Raw genomic sequence first — 23,456 nt, 5'->3', positions numbered from 1 at the left:
AAATTAAATTTTCTCTAACACACCGCAAGATTTGGAAAGTGTGTTTACACATCCTTCCTAACCTGCAGTTCAGAAATTTGCTCTGATTGCAACATACCATATGCATAGCCCTGAGCACAATGATGTCCTGGTTCCTGACTAAGGCTTTTAGGTGCTACAATAATATAAATAATGACTCTTCATCCTTCCTTTGAAAAATTACACTGATACAAAACAAGAGTATGCAGCATCATGCTCAAGGTACATGAACCTAGAAAACAGTTTATATTACATAGCTGTTGATCACATTATTGGATCAGGTTACCTGTCAACTGACAAATGACAACTATTGCCCAAACAAACATGGTGTAAGTGGGAAAGTGAAATACTGTATAACCTTAAAAAAAAGGTCTCAACATAGTAAAACTGCTGGTAACGGAATAAATAAAATATTTTCCCAACTCTTAACTAAACTATTTCCTCTTCCATAACACTCCATTTTATTACACAAGTGAGCAATAGACTCATTGAATTCTGTGAAGTGGCAAAAAAATCTTATTGTAATGATCAAATTTACCAGATGTACTAAACAGTTTCTCAAGTATTGTCAATTTAAAGGGGCTAAATTCCCAAAAATTGTACTACTACCACCACCGCTCTTGTCACAAGCTGATGTTTGTTGCTTGATTCCCATAGAGCAGGGGTCGGCAACCTTTCAGAAGTGGTGTGCCAAGTCTTCATTTATTCACTCTAATTTAAGGTTTCACGTGCCAGTAATATATTTGAACGTTTTTAGAAGGTCTCTTTCTATGAGTCTAATAATATATAACTAAACTACTGTTGTATGTAAAGTAAATAAGGTTTTTAAAATGTTTAAGAAGCTTCATTTAAAATTAAATTAAAATGCAGAGCCCCCCAGACCGATGGCCAGGATTCGGGCAGTGTGAATGCCACTGAAAATCTGCTCGCGTGTCAAAGGCAGCACGCGTGCCATTGGTTGCCTACCCTTGCCATAGAGGCTAATTTCGGGTTTAAAGATTATGTCCTATCTTCAGCTCCTTCACAGAATTCAATGAGCCTGTCAGTCAGTTTAAGGGAAGCAAACACATTAATACAATGTCAGCTGGACTGTTTGGAGTCAGATCTTGTGGGAGATCTATGTGCAGCAGCAGACAGGTGAACACAGAAAATAAACAGTGTTGTGATAAGGGAATGATCAGGTTGATGGAAGAGGAAAAAGGAAAAGTAACCTGAGTGCAGAGGGATTCATGTTAGGCCCAGTCTTTCTTAAGATTTTCAGTAGTGTTATAAAAGAGGTATAGGCAGCATGTTAATGAAATATGATTATATAACTGAAAGGCAGTGTGAACACCAGCCAAGAGGGAAATACAAAAGGCTTATCTACAATAAACCTCAAGCCATGGGAATGAATCTGGTTATATAACACTTATCCTTTAACCCAGGTAGTAACAGGGCTGTAAACAGGTTCTCTGACCGTTGTATTTGTAGCATAGACTAGAACTTTGAGATTTAAGGTGTGGGCAGAAAACATGCGACTCCACTGGGGGGGTGGGGACGCTAATACATCTGAGGAATTCAGATAACTCACAGAGAGAAGTGGTAATGATGAAATTCTTGAGTGATAATGGACAGCAAGTTAGACATAAATTTTCAATTTGATATAGCAGTAAGAGAAGCCCAATCCTGGGCTGCGTAAAAAGTGATACATTCAGTATTAGTTTGATTATACCTCAAGCATCCTAGATTTTGCAGCACATTTTGCATTTTGGGCAATGATGCCTTCCTGTTCCACAGCACTAAGCTGAGCAATAGTCTATAGATGAGAAAAGAGACTCCCCCGCAGCCTGCTTTTTGGCTAAAAGGAAGGTGTATGAGTTCGAAGCTCTCTTCCTTGCTACTGAGCATAGCCTCACATCCTTACCTGTGCAGGGATGCAAATATCATTCTCCTCATCTCTGAGAGGCTGAACAAAGTCACTTCTGGAAGAAGTGAACCCAAGTCTACTATGAAAGACTCAAGTCTCATTTACACTGCTTTAGACAAAAGGTTTCAGAACTACGTACTTGTAATCACTGCTATAACTACTAGATCACACACCTCTCCCAGAGCCAGATATATAACCAAGAAATCCTGACCACCAATATTCTACTGCTATATAGCAAGCAGCTGTATAACCACCGGCAAAGTTTCACATCGCCAGTAGCAACTGGTCCACATAGAGATTAGCCCTTTAGTGCAAAAGTGAGAGATCTGTACTTGGAATCTGATAATACAGGTGAGCTCTGACAGACCTTAACTGGGGGCACGACATTTTTAAACAAAATTTATCTTCAAACTGTTTTGTAAGGCTTTGAATTATAATAGGTATTTACAGTGGGGGTTTCTTTTCATAGACTGTAAGGTCAGAAAAGACCACCATGATCATCTAGTGTCTGACCTCCTGCACATTACAGTTAAGAGAATCTTACCCACCCACTCCTGTAATAGACCCCTAACCTCTGGCTCGGTGTTAGTTTACTTGACATTTGTCACCTTCCTACTAGTTCTCCAGCCAGTCTCAGGAAAAAACAGGATAGGCAAGACCTGAATTTCCAGTATATCAGACCTAAGGCTGGGGGGAAGGGGAGGGAGAGGCCTTTCAATACCTTCATATATCTTAACACCACACCACTTGCTCTGAAAAAAACAAGTTCTTCGTAGCTCTTATTGCCTGCAGTAAACTTAAGCACCACAGCAGAGATCAGTGTCCAGATACAGGCAGTTATCTTTGTCACAGAAATATAGACTGAGGAACCATCTCTGCTGCAACAAGATATATCTAGGCCTCCTACATATGGTAATGGAATCAGCAAATCCTTTTCTGCATTAAACCCTGACTGATGCAAGTCTACAACATGATCTTTCAAATCAGAGAGCTTATTTAATGCAAATTTATAAAGAGTCATTGCTGAAACAATACAGAAGGGAGATCAAAATCAGATCAGAAATACATATTTTATATATATATATACACACACACACACTTAACGAGAGACATGAGTAGATTAAAGTGGCAAGTCAATGTGACACGAATGTCAAATCAACTCAGAAAGAGCAAGCCTACAGAAAGTTACCTTTAGAACAATGTATTGGCATAGTTTGTTTTTTTTTTTGACACCTAGTAGCCCAGAAAGAGCTTAACTTTTGACTATTCTCACATAATGAGTGACCATATTGTACTATGAGAAAGGTTGCAAACAGAAAAGTAACTAAGCTGCGGAGTTCAAACAAATCCGTTCTCTTCAAACCCTGGGAATTCAGCACACCCTCCACTACAACACTACATACAGAGGCCCCTTCTGCAACAAAAGCAGTTGAAGGGGACTTTTGCAAGGAAAACTGAGAAGCACTCAAGGAACACATTGCTCCATTGGAAGGATAGGTTTTTGCCCTTACTCCCATCACAAAAATGTTGCATGCAAACCTAGTAATATCTCATGATCAATGAGAGGCCTGGAGCATCCATGTAAAGGCCATTTTCACCTGCAGTGGCTTTTGCCCCCAACAGCTCCCCCCCCTCCCCAGTCATGTCTTTCCCTGGCTCTATCGGGGGGGGGGGGGAGAAGAGGGGGACAGTTATGACACATTAGCTCTCTCAGAGAAATTATGAAGGGCGCAGAGGAAAATGATGGACAAACATATTCCCTTGTTACCCACCCCACCCTAATCCATTCCAGCCACGGATGTTAAACTGTGTGAAGAGCCTTCCCAGAGAGTCGGAGGCAAGAAATAGGAGTGCCACTGAGCCCCCCTTTTCATAAATAAGGGCTAAGATCCTCCCCATGTGAGTCTCAGGCACATGATTTGATCCAGCAACACATCTCTATCTCTAAGCCACCTGGCTGATGTCACTGTTTCCACTGTTGCATTGTAGAATCTCAGGCTTTAGAAAGCTTCAATGAATAAAACAAGATTTCAGCTACAAGATCATATTCAAGCAAGTTTTTTCCATGGGGAGGAAGCTCTCCTTAAGAGAGGATATGTAGAATTAAAGTGTCTCACTAGGAAAGTAAGAAACAAAAGTAGTTACACCTTGTATCAGAAATTCCATGTCTAAACTATATATGTTCTCTTTAATATTATACCTATTTCTTTTGCAATTTTGTAAGCTTCTTCTGGTGTCTTTGCAACTAGTCCATGTGGAACAGAAATACCAGCCTCTTGCAACAGTTCCATGCTCAGGTATTCATGCAGTGACAGGCTCCTTTGTTGCTGCTGTTGCACCTGAAACCCATGGCTATTGAATAGTCCTGGACCTCCAGCAAGCACCTAAGAAAATTAAAGAAAGTGATTGTTTTGCAAACAGGATGCCCTCTATTTAAACACAAATTCTATGTTAAACACATAAGAACTATGGAATTTGAAGAATGGATTTATGTGAGATGGTACATTCTGGTACAATAAGACTGACAATGATAAATGCCATAGCACTAGGAAATTTAACATGGAAGTGTAAGAATCACTTAGTTTTCTTAAAACAAAATCCTGTGCACTCCATTTAACACTTAGCATTTTACATAAAAAGTGTAAACACTGACAGATTAGATACAGACAACAAAATGTATGGTAAAAGCTAAACTATCTTTAACACACTTTTCTGTGTAACAGATATATAAATTAAGAGGCATAAGCAGTGGCTAAAAAGGGGCATTGTACACCAGTTTCAGTAATTAAATGAATGGGTTGTACTGAGTTTGACCAATCTAGCAAAGTGACTGTTGACAGGATTTACCATTGCTATCTTGGGCTCCAGACTGTCATAAAAGCAGAAAAATCCAGATTTAACTTTCTCTATCAATACTTGATGTAAAGTGCCAACAATTAATCAGAGGGTAGAGAGAAAATATGCTCGAGACTGAAACCAGGCCGTTCAACTATCAACAGTCACTTCTTCATGGAAACTGACACACAGTGAGTGCTCCAGGAGTTTCTGGATAGACACTAGCCAGAAATAAGAGGGTGAATGGAGAAAATGAGGGTAGAATTCTGATCTTACTACACAACCGTGTAATGTGAACAAGACTATGAAAAGCTATTACTGGACACAATGCAGTAGTTTTTCCAAATCTTAAAGAACATGCTACTAGGTAGCATAAGCCAAGAATGTATGTTTATAAACACAAAAGAGAATGATTTCCAACAATACTAGAAAAAGGCATTTTTGTTTTCTAAATGAAAGTGTAGAAGAGCATTTTGCTTAACTTTTTGCACACAATTTGTCCTATCGAAGTCAATGGGTTTAATTTATATACACATTTGCAAGACTGGAACCAAAGGTATTTCACTGTTCAAGCTGACTGAAGCACAAGAAATGTTTAACTTTTAAGACTCTTAGTTTAGGCAAAGGTGTTATTAGCAAGAGTGACATATAAATACATTGATTTTTAACTGGACACTGATCTTTAAATATCCTGGAATTTGAGGAAATTCTTTTTATATTTCTGTGATGCATCGCTAGAAAGAGTTAAACATCCTTCAAAACATTCTTCAAAATAACCTATAGAAGACAGTGGGGAGATAATGTTTGCGGTTTTGTGTATTTACATATGTATGAGTAGGGTGGACAATGTAATCAACAGTCCCTGTCTATGCTGTATTCTGATAATTCAGAGGTCAAAAGAACATCCTATCATGTAAGTGAGTTGTAAACATGGGATATCTCCATATTCATCTCTCTTTGAAATGTACTGTAAATGGTGGAGGAACAAGCAAATGGCCTTATGTTAATACATATAGCTAAGTACCAGTGATGGACCTCCTTCAAAGTCATCCTAATTACCATTTGTTCCCCGAGGAATTTCAACTTGTCAAAAGACATGAAATTGTATAAAAGATCCTTGGGTCCTGATTCTGTTATCTCAGATCTGCTTATGCTTCAACAGGGGAAGTTTGAGTCGCAAGACTGAGGTCCCAGTTATGCTGGTACGCCCTGAATATAATATTTGGACACTGGACTATGACCTATGAACTAAATTCTAAAGGAACTCTCTGCAACTACAAAGCTCACCATCTCTGCTATGAATCTGAACCTCAATGAATTGAACTCATGTCTGTATGTCTAGTGATCTTTCAACCATACTCCCTCTCTTTTGTTTTCTAATAAATTTTAGTTTAGTTAATAAGAATTGGCTGTAACATGTATTTGGATAAGATCTGAAACATTCATTAACCTGGGAGGTAATGTGTCCGATCCTTTGGGATTTGGAGAACCTTTTATTTTATATGATGAAATAAGATTTACAAAAATATTCATCATATTTGATGTGGGTACCTGGATGGAGGCTTGAGGCTAGATCACTTTAAGGGGACTGTATTGTTTGGATTTCTGAGTAACCAGTAAAGTAATAAAGAAGCTGTTTTATGCTGGCTTGGTGAATTTAAGTATTGGAATATACACCAGCTTTTGGGGGTCTGTCTGCCCCATTCTTTGCAGTTCACCCTAATTGAGTGACATAGCTGGCCCCCAACTGGGACCCTGGTCACAATTTCAAATGCCCTAAAATAAGCAAACAAGAGTTTGACTGGGAAATTCGAGCTTTACAATGGAGAGCAAAGCCTATTTAAATCTCAGGAGGATCACTACTGCAAACTGTACACTGCTCAAACTGTACACTCTTTACTTTGCTTCCTGTTCAAATGAAAGGTTTGTTGCAGCAGCTGCTGTTTCTCAAACTGACCAGCAGTGCCCCTCAAAGACTCTGCAGTGTAATATGAGATGAGTAGTAGCAGCACCAGCCTTCCTCCATTTGTGGCAGGGAGAAGCGCAGCCACATCGAATCTGTTGGCCTCACTAGCCCGTGTTTTGGTTTCTATTAAATCCCCTGTAGTTATGCTAACGGAAGGAAGGAAGAACAGGCTGAAAACAAACGTTCATATGAGCCAGCAGCCGGGGGGTGGGAGGAGGGCACTGGTACCTACTGAAGCAACCAGCCCGCCGGACCTCAGGTGGCCCGTGTTACTACAGGGCTTGGGGTCGGGGGACGGGGAAGGGAAGAGCTTTCCATTGCCACCACGCTGGGGGCAGACAGAAGCCAGTAGTCACGGCGCGGCGGGAACGGCCAAGGGACGGATGTCAACATCCCCCTCCCCCGCCCAGCCCGACACACGCACTTGGGCGCTCCCGGCCCGGGGTAACCGAAGGGCCGTTCTCGGCCGCCTGCCCCAGGCCGCCCCGGGACACGCCGCGGCCCCGATGCTCCCGCCGCCTGCTGACCCGAACCAGACACTGAGAAGCCCGTCACGTTAACAGCCCCGCGGCCCGCCCGAGCGCTGCCCCCTCCCGGGGGAGGCTGGGGGGGCTGGCGGGCCCGGACACAGGCGGGGCCGGAATGTCACAGCGGGTGATCCCGAGCCAGAGCCCCCACCCCAGCCAGGCCCCGCGCCGCGCCGCGCCCAGGCCGCGGGGGTCACCTTGGCGGCGGCACCGAACGACGCCCGGCAGCCGTTGTGCCTCAGCCCGGCCGACACCCGGCTGCAAATCATGGACGCCGCCATGACCGAACCTTGTCGGCTTCCCACTCGCCCCGCGCGCACGCACGCACGCGCGCCGCCGCTACCATAGAGCGCGGGAGGGTAGAAAAGGCCTCGGCTCCGCCTCTCCTGACGCAGCGGTCCCAGCTGCGGAGCTCTACGGTCTCCGGACTCTGGCCGTGCCTCGGGGCGCAGCGCTGCCCTCTAGCGAGGAGACCCAGCGACGGCAGGAGCCCGCCCGGCTGGGATTGGCCGCCCGGCGGCAGCGAGACGGGGGCTCTTGGGAAGAGCCTCGCCCCGGCCCCGATGGCTTCGCAGGAGCCTGAGGCTCATTGAAGCCAGTGGGAAGCGCCCCAGTGACTGCAGGGAGCAGTGGCTCTTGGCACCCTTGAGGGCTGCGGGGCTGGGTCAGGCCCGCAAGTGACTCAGCGCTGCCTCCAGCCCCAGGGGCTGTGAAACAGCTAAGGCTCCAGACTCAGCCCCTGTCCCGGTCAGGCTGCCCTCCCACGGGTAACCCGCCAGCCAGTAGTCCCCAGGGCTGAAACTGCTAGAGCCCCCCATGCTGAGTGTGCCCCAAACCCCTGTCCTCCCCGGCTGATCCCAGAGCAAACAATCAGCCCAGGAGTTTGTGTTAACCAACCCCAGGAGTACAAGGGTTGGAGCTAGGGTGACCAGATGTCCCAATTTTATAGATACTGTCCTGATTTTGGGGGCTTTTTCTTATATGGGCTTCTATTACCTCCCACCCCCATCCCGATTTTTTACACTTGCTATCTGGTCACCCTAGCTGGAGCAAGAAACCTGTGGCTTTGTGTAAGGGGCCTGTAGTTCTGGACCCCACCATTGGCCTGTTACACTACAGACTTCTGCTGCCATCACTACATCAATCAAGGCCAAGGGCGAGACGAAGTGTCCTCTATGCCCAACATAGCTCTGCTGGCTAAAGTCCCTTGTGTAGATGTAGCTATACCTGAAAAACTGCTTTGACCAGTACAGCTTGTTTCACTCTGGTGGGGTGGAATAACCTACAGTAGTAGAAGCACAGTTTTGCTGGTATAAACTGCATCCATATTAGGAGTGCTTCGCCAGTGTAGTATACCAATATCGCTATATTAATAAAGCGCTCCCTGTGTAGATATGGCCTATTACTTATCATTATTTTATTATGATTAATTATTTATTAGATAACCTAAAGTGTGAGAGGATCTATATTGAGGACTGTTTATACACAAAAATTACACTGCTTTAACTATAGTGGAATAGTTAAAGCAGTGCAACACACACACACCCAGGGCTTGTCTACACTTGGGCTTTGGCTACACTTACACTTCAAAGCGCTGCCACGGCAGCGCTTTGAAGCGCTAAGTGTAGTCAAAGCGCCAGCGCTAGGAGAAAGCTCTCCCAGCGCTAACCGTACTCCACCTCCCTGTGGGGAATAACGTACAGCGCTGGGAGCCGCGCTCCCAGCGCTGGGGCTTTGACCACACTGGCGCTTTGCAGCGCTGGAGAGGGTGTGTTTTCACACCCTGCTGCAGCGCTGCAAATTTGTATGTGTAGCCAAGCCCTTAGAGTGCTGCAGCGGTGCAGATGCAGTGCTTACTGAAACTGCTGCCCACGGCAATGGGAGAGCTTCGCCCATCAGCATAGGTACTCCACCTCCTCAAGAGACGGTGGCTATGTCAACAGGAGAAGCCTTCCTGTCGCTATTGCGCAGTCTACACCAGGGGCTAGGTCAGCATAACTACATCTCTCAGGAGTGTGGAAAATAGGTTGGTAGTATAAAGTAAAGAGTTATTTTATAATGGTAGAGCTATTCCTGTAAGTGAAATAGAAAAAGCAGTGGCAGTATTCTTTTATATCAGTAATTTGTAGCTGTGGAGGGAAGGATAGCTCAGTGGTTTGAGCATTGGCCTGCTAAACCCAGGGTTATGAGTTCAGCCCTTGAGGGGGCCATTTGGGGATTAGTCCTGCTTTGAGCAGGGGGTTGGATTAGATGATCTCCTAAGGTCCCTTCCAACCCTAATTATCTATGAATTGCATTCACACTGGGCAGTATAACTAATTTGTTACCCCTTAACCTAAATATTGTTGTTGTTTATTATTTGTATTACCATAGTGCCTAGGAGCTCTAGGAATGGATTAGGCCACCATTATGCTACATGCCGTACAAACAGAGAACAAACAAATAGATGGTGTATCATTATACCAGCACAGAAACAATGGCCAGGCCTAAATGACAAGATGTGTTCAGTGTTCCTAGGAAATTAGTCCCAAATTGTTTTTCTTTTTTTTTTTCTTTTTTTTTCTGTCCTCTGTGCAAGCTGTAAGGCCCATCTGTTTAAGCAGGCTTTAGCTTGAAACATTATTAGAAAAAATAACAGAGATCCCTTTGTTTATATATTTTTCTTGTAAGGGAGTTGAAATGCTTTATGAATATTGAGCAAAAACATAAAATTGGTGGTGTTTGGTTTTTAAATATTATGCATATGCTAAAAGACTGCTCTGATTAATGCATGTTGCAATTATTTTCATTCATTTGACTGATATCAAATGAAATAGCTGCAGCCACTATTATGTTTAATTACAGAGACAACAGCCTGATGTGGCACTAGGTCTCCACTGGCACTCAGATCAAGTTGTAACATCAATAATTATTTTTAGTCCTAGCATAATTTTTCCATTATTTCTAGATAGTCTTAATTCAATATATCACATATGTCAATAGCTAGATCTATACTGAAAGTCCCTTATTTCTATTTTTTAAAATGATTTGTTTACCACCACCAGATTACTTGACCCTGAACTTTGTACAATACACAAAAATAAAGAAAATCTCTGATACAAGTTTACAATCTAGGCACTTGATCCTGCAAACACGTGTGTGTTTAACTTTATGGCTATGAGTAGTTCCATTGACATAGCTATGTAAAAGACAATGCACTAGGAAATTCAGAACTGAAAATAGTGTGCAAGTCACTTGGGAGAAGTATTTTTCTTTTAAAGAAAATGTTAAAGAAAGGGAGGTGGCTTGGCAAATTGTGATGAGAAGGGCATTCTGCAAATAGTGAGCACCAGGGAAAAATGCACATGGATCAGCTTGTTTCCATAAATTATGTATGTAAACAGTAGATCTAAACTGAAGGAAAGCAGTATTGGAGCTGTAACTATCTGATGTGGTTAACAATTCAAAATGCACAATAGTAAAATAACAGGATGAATTGCATTTTTTGCCAAAAACAAGTCTAATGTGGATTAAAGCAGCTTTTGCTCCAGGAACTAGTTTAGGGGACACTGTGACTGTTGCTTAATTGTTTTGCTGCTGGCCATCTACTGTACCTGATGTGCTGTCATTATCCATTAACATTTTGTTGAAGTCAGTGGATGCTAGGATGCACCTGGTACTTTCAGAAGCTCAAAGAATGGTTCTATATGGATGTACTTGTTCCTGTGACACTAATGTGTTGCTAAAATTTCAGCAAGGGACCATCAAAAATTTTCCACCTCAGTAATACATATGATCTTTCTTTGGTAAAATACTCTTCATCTTTGCAAAAAACAATCAGTTCCATGCTCTTTCCCCACCAAAATCCATCAGTACTTCCAAAGCTGCTCCTTCCATATCTATCAACCCTTCCACCATCACCCCTCTCTATGCACCATGCTTCCCCACCACCAATCTCTTGTAAGTCACTCCCCATCTGGCATCTGTTCCTTACAGCTTCAAGAAGTCTTATCTCAGAAGTGCAAGAGCCTCTTATAGGGAGAGGCAAGGAATAAAATAGGGCTGTCAAGTGTTTAATCACGTGATTAATCGCACTGTTAAACAATAATAGAATAAAATTTAAATATTTTTGGATGTTTTCCACATTTTAAAATATATTGATTTCAATTATAACACAGAATGAAATGTATACAGTACTTACTTTATATCAGGGATCGGCAACCTTTGGCACATGGCTCACCTGGCGAGCCAGGCCAGTTTGTAAACCTGCCACGTCCGCAGGTTCGGCCGATTGTGGCTCCCACTGGCCGCGGTTTGCTTCTCCAGTACAATAGGGGTGGCGGGAAGCGGCGGCCAGCACATTCCTCGGCCCGCACTGCTTCCCTCAGCCCCCATTAGCATTAGTGATGGTGATTAGTAACAGTGGTCAGCATGGATTTGTCGAGAACAAACTGTGTCAAGCCAACCTAATGGCTTTCTTTGACAGAGTACCAAGCCTTGTGGATGGGGAGGAAAGTGGTAGATATGGTATATCTTGACTTTAGTAAAGTTTTTGATACTCTCTCGCGTGACCTCATAAACAAACTAAGGAAGTACAACCTAGATAGAGCTATTATAAAATGGATGCATAACTGGTTGGAAAACCATTCACAAAGAGTAATCAGTGGTTCACAGTCAGGCTGGAAGGGCATAGCAGGTAGAGGCCTGCAGAGATCAGTTCTGGGTCCAGTTCTGTTCAATATCTTTACCAATGATTTAAATAATGGTTTGGAGAGTACATTTATAAAGTTTGCGGCCATTAAATGGGTATTAAATTACGTTTTAAAATGATACCTCACAAGGTACTCTTCGTACAAAATATATCATAGGCATATAAAAGTGGTGAACATGGGGTACAGGATGTTAGATGAGGTACAGTGTGTCACATGGGGGCAGTACATGGAGAAAAGAAAAGGAGTGAAAGGGCAGCGCTAAAACCAAGGAGGAGGAAGAAAAAGCCAAGCTACAAGTCACACAGATGGAAAAAAGAAAAGAAAATGGAGATATAGAGAAGACAGAAATACTGCACATTAATAGAGAGCCAGCTGAATATGAGATGGACTAAACCTCTTAACAGGCTCAGAGGTTCACATTTGCAAGAGAGAATAGCAGTAGCTGAAGTGTGCAGCATTATATGACAGTGACGTTCTGAAAATCCCAGTGTTTAGGCACCCACCTGAACTCAGATATTCAGGTATCTTGGGAAAGGAATACTAAAAACATATTTTCAAAGTCCAAGCACTGTCCACATTCTGCTTCGAAAATTCCCCTTCAGTGAGCACACAAACTCATCAGTTCTGTCTCCCAGCCCAAGCTCATTCTGACCATACAATTACAGCACAGCATTCTTCTTTAACCCTGTACAGCTGCAGTGCTGCACTCAGTCAGTCTCTGCGAGCTCTCCAGTGTGTGTGCACATCATTATACTCGAGGAACAATCATCAAGTTTGACCACTTTGGGGGTCAGAGGACATTTTGCTGCAAGGCAGTCCTGAGAGTGTAACCAGAGGCAGAAATTCAAACAAATCCATACAAATGGATTATTCTGGTCCTTGGAAGAGGATCGGAGTTTGTGAGAGTCAATGAAGGTTATAGAAGTCAGACTTTTTGCTTAACTGGGCCCTTTGTAAATTACAATATTAAAGGAAAGGATTTTCTATAATAAGAAAATATGTGATGTAGGAATTCTCACAGCTTTCTGATGTGAAAAGGATATGAAGAACTATTGCCTGAACTCTTAATATAAAACTAGGATTGTAGAGAATTACATAGAACATAAAATTGTAATAAAGCTAAAGTCAGGGCATAAGCAAAGGTAAAATAACTAGGCTAACTTCTGTAAAGTTTCTTTTGCACTATATGGAGACTCTTCGGCATAAGTGATTCATACATTATTGGGATTCCCTCCAAGACCTTTTCCACACACCTTGTCCAGTTCTGGGAGAACACTTCATCAAGTTCTCTGGGATCCAAAACACTCAGTTTGACTCTGGATTTCATAATTCAGGTTCCTTTATTTGGCATACAGCAAAGCTACGCTAAGTTGATCGGACTCAAGCATAGGAGGTGGTTATTGGGCATACCACACATCCAAAGTTAACCAGATCTCTTCCTTTGTATGTATACATTTACATATTACATTGCATTTGTTATGCATTACACCACGCATTTTTGGATTGGATTGGTTATTTTGCAGGAACCAATCCCTGTACAGCATGCTCTGTCCAGATGCTGTTCACATGGAACCTGATCTTTATATTCCAGGTTTTTCTTGTCCATAGTCTGTAGCATCAAGGTGTTGCTGCTCATCTTAGCTAGTACACTGAAATAGGGGCAGTTATAGAGGCCTGGCTTGACATAAGCAACTTGCCTCATTTCTTAGGGGACATAATTGGGAAGGGGGATGGAAGGTTAAGTTGTAAACAGGGGCTTGTCAAACAGTATGCTGGAGTCCGGATGTCTGTACTAGCTAAGATAAGCAGCAACACCTTGATGCTAAAGATGGACAGTCTTTTTCTTTATATTTTCTTGATGCCCCCCATAATCTGAGCATTAGTTTCTCTGTCAACACACCAAACTTCCAAAACACGGACAATTTTCAGACTGAAAGCTGCTTTATTATATACCATGATGTACAGACACTCTTTTCTCAACCTATGAATTGCATAATTTTTTAACATTAGCTTTAATAATTTTTTTAAATCCATTTACTCTAGGGACCAGCAATTTTACCATGACCTGTCTCCTTGCTTTTCATCCATGAATCTCAAAGCACTTTACAAAGGACAGCACTCTGATTATCCCCATTTTACAGATGAGGAAACTAAGGCATGGAACAGGAAAATGACTAAAACCTCTATCCGCTACTACCAAGCGACAGACACAGCAATATAATAAAGACTGATATATTTAATTTTACTTTTGTGGTTTTTGAAAGAGTTTGGGCAAAATGTGTTTTCCCATTGTTTTTTCCTTTATTATTGCAAAAATTTATAAATGTCATAAACTCTAAAAAATTATAGCAGGTAGCACAAATAGTTAATGTTTCCTTCTTGCCTTTTGTCATCCCACTCCATCCCAGCCCCTACCAGGTTGTGATAATTGATGTGTTCACTGTCTAAATTAGGGCCCACTCCTTCAAGCCCTGGCATAAGCACAAGGAGACCAAACTATAGGGCATAAGCAACCTTAATTTTTGCATTTTGTAAATACCGAGTTATGACTTTATAAATTTAATGTTCTTTTAACCTATATTTTCAATGTAATTCTGTAGTTCTTTTAAAAAGCAAACTGAAAAAAACAGAGATTCCTTAATGTGGAATCATATTGACGCCCGTTAACAGAACGGGAAACTGCACCTTCCCAGCTTCCCCTTACTTTAAACATTGTCTTACCCTAAGCCAAAGGAGTAGCAAAGGCAACTTGGCTGTTACTTTGGGTACGTCCATACTACCCACCCGGGTCGGCGGGTAGCAATCGACTTCTCGGAGTTCTCATCTAGACGCGATATATCGAACTCCGAACGCGCTCCCGTCGACTCCGGAACTCCACCACCGCGAACAGTGGTGGCGGAGTCGACAGGGGAGCCACGAACTTCGATCCCGCGGCGTCTGGACGGGTGAGTAGTTCGAACTAAGTGTAGCCCTGAGGATTAATCTGTTGGTCTGTATAAAATGTCTTTTTGATAAAAGTGTGTAGGCTGCATAGATTAATAGAATTTGCAATAGCTATAAATGCAAGATACCTAGAAGCTTCTAAACCAGACATCCTGGCCTATTTCCTCTATGATGCTGAAAGCAACCTTTAAGACCCTTACTCAGAAAAGTGATACTAGGAAACAAACCTACGCAAATTGTCTAGGGACTTTCTGAATATCTGCTAACCTTTCACCTAGTTAGGTGCAAAAGTAGGGTATTTCTGCCCACAAAATATAACAAGTCTACCACAAAATACGTAGATAGTTGTCATTAGTACGTACACAAAGGTCAGCCTATGAAAACAGGTACCCTCACCTTTCCATGGGGGAAAGACAAATTTGGGCATAAAGGGAAGGATTTTTACCTATAAAAGGTGTGATAATCCACCACTAGGGCAGGCGATACATCGATACATCTCTCTGTTTCCTGGTCGTCTCAACCTGCTTGAGCCTTTTCCTCCTCTGACGCTGTCAATACTAAGTCATAGTATTAATTCTTTTCAAAGTTGTAAGTATGAAATAATTCTTAATTTCTACTTCACCTCTAAAGCATCTATGCTAAGAAGGGTTTAATTCATAACCAGTTTCTTTATAACTATACTTCCTCTAGCAGAGGTGTGAAATTCACTCTAGTACTATTTGCTGCAAAGTGCATTAGAACTGTGTAATATCATATCATATCTCTTAAAGAACTGTGATATTTTGTAACTTTGTAATCAAACTGCTTTTAACATTTTACATTTACTTCTTGTTTCATTGATTTTAAATAAAAGGTCTTGTTTGACTAAACTTTGTCTCAGTGTAAATTCCTGTTAAACCCCAATCTCCTTGTATTAAATTCTGTGAAGCCTGATTCAAGACGAACTTTTATCTTCTGATCACACATATTGGCGAGCCATACCCATATTATTAATACCTATTAATTATTACTAACATTCTTAATTAATTAGAAAATTAATTAATAAATAAACCTAAATTAAGTGGATAAATTCCACTGTCCCTACTAACCCTCCCCAAATCAGGCAACAGACTGGCGAGCCAGCCAGGAGGAGATTTAAGGAGTGTGTGACAGGAATTTCAGGGAATTTCTTTGAACCGTAAGTAAATGGTTAAAATTTCAGTAAAATTCTGAAATCTTACTCTTAAACCAGAGACGACTTCCTGTGGTTATTGCTGCTGGCAGCACGCCCAGTATTTCCGTTTTGTATTGTGGTTAAGCAATCTTAAGGTCTTTACTTTCACTTTTGCCTAAAGGTGTTGTATTGATAACTGAATATTAAAGTAATATTGTTTTAAAGTGATAAGCACGCACAGAAAGGGGTTTTTATATGTTGAAGAAGTTAATGAATGGTACCGAATAAAATAATTCGCAGCCGCACCTGGATCCGGTGACCCACACTAGTGGTGGCGGGGAGTTAATAAAGCAAGGTATTCATAGCCGCCAGAAAGGCCGCAATCAGTCAGAACTTGAATAGTTCAAAGATACCTTATCTTAGTCCCATTAACTCTTCCGGACTGCACCTCTGATCCGTCTGCCTCAGTATTCCCCGATATTTGGCAGGTCCCGACAGAGGGGAAAGACCTCTCGATCTGCTATAAGCCATCGAGAGAAGAGAGAAGAGAGTATCCCCACTCCCTCTATTTACTTGGGACTTTTATGATACAGTGCTTAAACCGGTGTTAAGGGGTTATATTCCTGTTGTTTCTGAAAAAGGGACGCCTTTTGTGTATCAGAAGTAAATCAACAGAGGATTGATTCTAGTGAATATACTAGATTCTAGTGAATATACTAGGAAAAGAAAGAGATGAATTCTCTATTTCATAGTAAGAGTGTTAAAAGTGAAGATAGCACAGGAGTGGAGTGTGTTGGAATTTCTAGCAGTTTAGCCTTGGAAAACTTTGCTAGGAAATATATTCAGGAACATGGTGGAGGTTTGAAGCAGCTGAGAAATAGTGGAATGATTTCTGAGCAGAGAAACCCATGGGGTTTTGTAAGTAATGTATTTGAGGATGAAACAGAGCAGAAAAAGAAAAGAGCTAAGGTGGTGAAGGGAATAGCTGTTGAATGCTTGCTTGTAGCTTGTAGTTCATTGGGAAAGAAATTGGATAAAAAGATGGAGTTACTCAGGGAAGTTCAGCAGATGCTGGTAGCCTATAGATTAGACCGTGGTCGGCTGTTGGAAAAGATTAAAGAACTAGAAAAGGGAGAAGATAGAGCAGAGGAAGTTGAAGAATTGATTCCCATTCCTATTGGTATGGTGGACCCAACAGAGGTAGAAAATCATATTGGACCAGTGACTAGAAGTAAAACAAGAGAATTAGTTCAAGCAGACACAGTACCTTCAGAAGCGAATCTTGAATCTGTAGAGTCAGAAGAGGAAATTGGCAGTGCAGAAAAAACTGACAGTCTGCCGATAAGAGACGGAAGTTCTGAAGTGACAGTTCAGGAGGCGGAGACAAGTGTCACAGTCAGTAAAGCAGTTAGTGACACAAACAGAGAAGCAGAGAAAGAGGAAAAGATCTCTACTTCTGTAGAGACAGCTTCTGTAAGTGAAGAAGCGATACCTTTACAATCGGTCATTGTTCAAGGGTTAGAAGAGGCCGTATCACAGGTAACACAGGTAGCTAATGCATGTGATGTAGTGATCTCTAAGTTACAAAGAGAGCTACAACAACAAGCAGGGAATAGAATTCCTGCTCCTCCACCCAATGTTACATTAGCACCATATAGAGTAGAAAATCCAGTCCCTTTGGGTGGACATTTATTGGCATTCGGGCAATCAACATTGCCTAGACCCCAGGAATTTCGTGGGTCCTCTACACCCCCGTGGTATATGCTGGTATCACCTAGTGTATCGGTAGAACGCCCTACCACGCCAGACTTTAGTGGACTAAGGGATGTCCTGCGTCAGTGTGGAGACACTTTGAATGTAACCCATAGACATTTCATGGAAAATTATCCTAGATACCCAGGATTATCTCCAGTGGAAAGTTTTGATGGTTCAGATGAGGAAAATGTGAATCCAGGTAGAAGGAGTCAAGGAATAGAAATTGTAGATTTAAGCTCAGATGAAAGCTCAGATTCAGATCCAGAAGAAGGAACTGCAGGTTCCAATTCTGATTGTCCTGTAGCAGTTGTTACAGATATTAAAACCTTAGACCTGGTAGCTAAGCAAGTAGGAATGATGGAGGATTCTTCAGTTGCTATGCATGCACAACGTGTGCAGGAGACAGCAAAAGTGTTTGGCTTACCAAGGAAGATTGGGTTAAAATCTTACAACTCACAGTGAATCGAGCATTGTGGAGTACTTTGCCACTTAAGTTTAGGGTAGAGAGAAAAGTTTTCAAGAGACAGTAGCCCTATTGGAACATAACCAGCACCCAGGGCAAGCTGGAGTAGCAATTCTGTCTAACTTAAAGCAGAAACCTAATGAAACTCCACATCAGTTTCATTTGCGGTTAAGTGCAGCTTGGCGGAGTCATATCAAAGAAGAAACAGATGAACTGCCATACATCAGTCTGTTAGTTAATAATTCTCTTCCTCAGTTAAGAGAAATGGTTAATATGCATATCACTGATGATATTTCTTTAAAAAGAACATTAGCCTTACTGGCTAAAGCACATGCACAGGAGGCTCTAAATTAGGTCGTGGAGCCCGGTTGCAGTACTTCAGGAACCACAAACTAATCCTACGGTGAGGATTGAGGACCTCAACCTCAGCCAGGATTAGGACGAGGAGTTCCTAAATTCCCTAAGTATCAACGTTGGCAAAATGACCTAACCCACGTAATAACCCTGGACCTTCAGTGGCCAGGCCCTCGACAGGGTTATGCGTTTGGATCCTATGCAGGAGCCGGGATCGTGTTCCTTTCTTTTCAGATGCTGCACAGAACAGTTCACGTCTGCAGAGACCCAAATCACCGCCTTTGCACAAAACTGAGGACTCAGTTGTGAAAATGTTTAAAACAGTGCAACAGACGCTTGAGGCTCAACGACGGGCTATCCGAGAACTTCATGCCCGTGTGAATGAGCTGATGATGATGGAAGGCCAAGGCTCAGCAACCTTGAACCGTCCAGTGGCCTCCGTCGATCCATCCCCTTTTCCCCAGTGGACAGCCACTCCTCCAGAATTGGCTGCCTCTGAGGAGATAGAGGAGGAACCCCTTGATTATCTGACAGCATATGCTGCATGACTACAAACAACCCCGAGTGTAGTCATAACCCCTGTAGGCAGAGATACAAGTGGAAGACCCACAATATCTGCAGTAATAGAGGGACTAGACAGGAATCTCATTATAGATACTGGAGCAGCAATCAGTATTCTCCATGTCGAGGATCCTAGATCCTCTCCTCTATCATCAGGATGTACCAAGACACTTGCAACCTTTGCAAGTAATCAGGTTACTACCACACTTTCTACACCCCTTGAAGTACAGATAGGTCACCTAAGAAAGAATCATACTTTTGCATTAATGAAGTTAGCAGACCCAAATAATTCCTTATTGGGAACTGATTTCTTATACAAACAGGGATGTGTTCTTGATTTGTGTAACCAATTATTGTGTCTTTCAGTAGAACAGGAAAAGGATGACTCTCCAGTAGTCATACCTGAGTGTGGCATGGTATCTCCAGTGGAGGACTTTGAACCTGAAGGGTATGATTTGGACAAAATAGTGGCTAAACATGCAGACCAACCTGAGTTACAGGCATTACTGTACAAACATGCAGATGCCTTTGCTAAACACAAACATGACTGTGGATGCATGGCCGTCACTATTGTGGTGAAAGGAGGAGAAATTTCAGCCCAAAAACAGTATCCTTACCCAGAACAAGCAAATCCATACATAGAAAAGACTATTAAGTTTTTACTGTCCAACAGGGTAAAAGATGGGCAAGTTTCAAATGCTCGCCTTGCTCACTGGGCATTATTACTGCAAGGGAAAGATATTGCAGTCAAACCTATTAGGACACCATCCTTGTTACCAACAGCTCTATTGTATCAGGGAGAGCCACACAAGTGTCCCAACTTTGATCAATTGGATCTAAGGGGGGAGGAAAAACAAAAGCTCTTTCAACCTTTAATCCAGGAGACAGATCCCATTAATAGGTATAAATTCTTTGTTGATGGTTCTAGTTATTACCATCAAGGCAAACCCTATACTGGGTTCGGAATCTATGCAGTTCCCCCTGAGGGGAAAGGAGAGCCTTGGGAAAAGGCATATTCATGCACTCCACATTCGGCTCAATATGCAGAATTAGCTGCAGTGGCTTGTGTGTTGGAGTACTGTGTGCAGTTCTCCATCACCACCACATACCAAGATATCTGTCTGTTTTCAGACTCTGCATGGGTATGCAATTCTCTTACAGAGTTCCTACCATATTGGGAAACAAATGGTTTTACATCTTCTGATGGCACACCTATTAGGTATGCATCACTTATGAGATACATCCATTGGTTAACAGTAATAGTTACTGTTTCAGAGCGGCCAATCAAAATAAAAAAGGTAAAAGCTCACTGGAAATTAGACCCTTATGCTATGGAAAATGAGAAAGCTGATAAATTGGCCCGTGAAGGAGCCCGATCAGGAGAATTTTGGGAAAGTAAGGATCAGGAGTATTCTGTTATTACCCCTAATCCTAAATGTCCTATAGCTGCAACTAAATTGGTACAACCCAATATACCAGATCTAAAAGACATGCAAAAATTGGATAAGGACATAATAAAAGTAATTTTAGAGCTTTCCAAAATAGACAAAGAGGGATCACTAACAATAGACCCTTTGTACAAACGACATGAACAGCAGTTACAAGTCGTAGATGGAGTTCTCATGTATACAGGAGGTCCTTTCCTGTGTGGGTAGTTCCAGCTCACCTACGAAGGGAAATGATGTACATGGTCCATGACACTCCTACAGGAGGACATCAGGGAGTGGACAAAACTGTCCAACGTCTTGCATCTGTAGGGTGGTGGCCACTTCTTAGGATGGATGTGCAACAATATTGTGAAAATTGTCTGGCATGTGCCCAAGCTAATCCTACTCCATCCAAAAGAAATGCGCCACTAAGATCCCAGGTGTATGAAGGTCCGTGGATGGCTTTGCAGATTGACTTTGTAGGTCCTTTGCCAAGGACCCAAAGAGGTAACCAATATCTATTGGTGATTATCGATCCTTTCTCAAAGTGGATAGAGGCATTTCCTCTTAAAGCCAATACTGCAAAAGCCACTGCCAAGGTTTTGGTAGAACAAGTCTTTTCTCGCTGGGGGATCCCTGCGAAGGTAGAATCAGACCAGGGATCACATTTTACAGGACAGTTCTTTAGGGATTGTCTTAAATTGATGGGAGTCCCGCAGAGACTACACATCCCATACAGACCACAGTCATCTGGGATGGTGGAACGAACCAATCGGACTATAAAAGTGATGTTGAGGAAACTGGTTGATGCCAATGGACGTAACTGGGACACCCTCATGCCTTTAATTTTAATGGCATTGAGGGCAACACCGGCTGCATCTACTGATAAAACACCTTTTGAAGTGATGACAGGCCGAACAATGAGATTACCAGAACATTTAATTTGGCAAGCTAGTGGCACTCAATTAGAGGGAATAAAAATGGATACCTACCTGCAAAATCTGCAAAAACATTTAAATCACATTCACTTGCAGGTAGCTGCTAAATTGGGAAAATCCAGACGTAAGGCAAAGGCTTACTTTGACAAAAACCAGAGAGAGAATACTTGGGAGGTAGGAGATCAAGTAATGTTATTGTCATATAAGTCACCAGAACATGGGTTGTGTAATCGATGGATTGGACCTTTCCAAATCATTGATAAACTCAGTTCAGCAGTATATAAGATCAGAATAACAGGAGGAAAGCATAATAGAGACAAGATTTATCATGCTAACCAGTTAAAGCTGTATCGATCGTCCAGGTCGCAGGAGCAACTTCCTCCTCAGGACTTAAGTGATCAGACGAAATCGCAACAATTGGAGCCCAGCAGTTTGCAACCATGAAATTGACATTGACATTTTTGACTTATTACACCCTTATTGTTGCTCTAAGGGTAGGACTATGCCAAAATATTAAGTCTGAAACTGAATTATTGCAACCCCAGGAAACCAGACGACCGGATCTTACTCCGTTGTCTGAGCCCAAGCAACAGAACATACCAACAAAGAAGGAACGGACTATGATACTTAATCCAGAACTGGTCAACAACCCAATTCAACAGGTTAAGGGGATTTGGGGAAAGAAATTATATGTTCTGCATATGGGGAATATGTTGTAAGCACAATTACTGATGCATTACGATCCTTAAAATTAGGAGAAGTCCCTGACTTAATTAAGGATGAACAACTAATGAGTTGGTATTGTCCTAAATGTTTTCAAAAGCTGGAAAAGGAAAGATCCACTTGTTTGGATGCATGCCAGCATTTGTCAGTGGGTGCTATGAGAGAGATAGGATCTGTGACACCTCACCCCAACCGAGACAGTTGTTCTCTTACAAAAGATTGTATGATGGCACGGTCTTTGTATGTCTCATTCACGGTCTCGTTACCAGTGTTTGACCCAGACAGAGATGTGTACAGGCAATTGGCTGCTATCCATTCTATAGGTCACCTCGAAGATGACATCTACAGGGAACACGTTAATGCACCTCCCCTGGTAGTCTATCACACTCCAACTCAGACTTGGAAGGTACCACAGATGGCCTGTTGTTCTGAAAAGGGACCCCAGTATATCTGTAGGTGTAATGTGTTTGAAACAGACACTGTTTTGTGTGGACTACAGGAGAGAAAGCACAGAATTCATCATCGTCATGCCTGGTGAGGCTGACCACATGGAAGACTCCGATGGAGAGGGTGACCTATGCTGGAAGGAACCAATTTTGCGTGGTTACCAACCAAAAGAGGTACCAGTATGGTCCCTTGGAGTGTCCTGTCACAGAGCCAAATTTCTGTTTTACCCCAGAGCAACCCACAGTAATAGGAAATCAAGTTATTTCCCCTATTCCTATTTTTGAGAACATTACCATTATTCAGTCTAACCCTGATTACCAGAATTTAACTATTCAAGGTACACCTACTTTTCTGGTTTATATTCCACCATTAGGGTTGCAACTGAAATCCTTAATGACTCGTAAAGAGACTCACCTCATTCAAATTACTAACAATATGGATGAAGCCCAACAAGTTATTACCCAATTAATGAATGAAGGGAATGAGCCTGTAATAACTTCCAGAGAAAATTTCGGATTAAAAGTATGGATAATTATCCAAGGAATTGGGATTGTGATTAATTTCCTTATGTTAGGTTATATGCTGTATAAACGCAACAAACCCAAGCCAAAAACTAGGCAGAGACTTAGACAGACACCCAGACAATCCCCTAAACAAATGCACAGACGAGCACCATCTGGGGATAAAGATGAATATATATACATGGTGCCCATTCCTGATACATACCAAAATTTGCCCAGGTATGAAAC

The 23,456-nt window shown here is 42.1% G+C and overlaps 1 protein-coding gene across 2 annotated transcripts in view; it reads right to left on the bottom strand.

Moving 5' to 3' along the window:
• Positions 1–23,456, bottom strand: part of SUCLA2 (succinate-CoA ligase ADP-forming subunit beta) — a 67,721-nt gene that overhangs the window by 35,425 nt on the left and 8,840 nt on the right. The window contains exons 1-2 of one of the 2 annotated variants that reach the window (XM_039530481.1): positions 7,450–7,533; positions 4,125–4,308 (exon numbers count right to left, since the gene is read on the bottom strand). In XM_039530481.1, coding sequence (XP_039386415.1) covers positions 4,125–4,308; positions 7,450–7,533 — 268 coding nt within the window. Of the gene's footprint in view, positions 1–4,124; positions 4,309–7,449; positions 7,534–23,456 lie in introns of those variants that run through there. The other variant, XM_039530487.1, reaches the window with a different exon arrangement.

Source organism: Mauremys reevesii, linkage group 1, assembly GCF_016161935.1.
Source record: "Mauremys reevesii isolate NIE-2019 linkage group 1, ASM1616193v1, whole genome shotgun sequence".
Classification (NCBI taxonomy): domain Eukaryota; kingdom Metazoa; phylum Chordata; order Testudines; family Geoemydidae; genus Mauremys; species Mauremys reevesii.
This window is presented reverse-complemented; position numbering and strand designations above follow the sequence as displayed.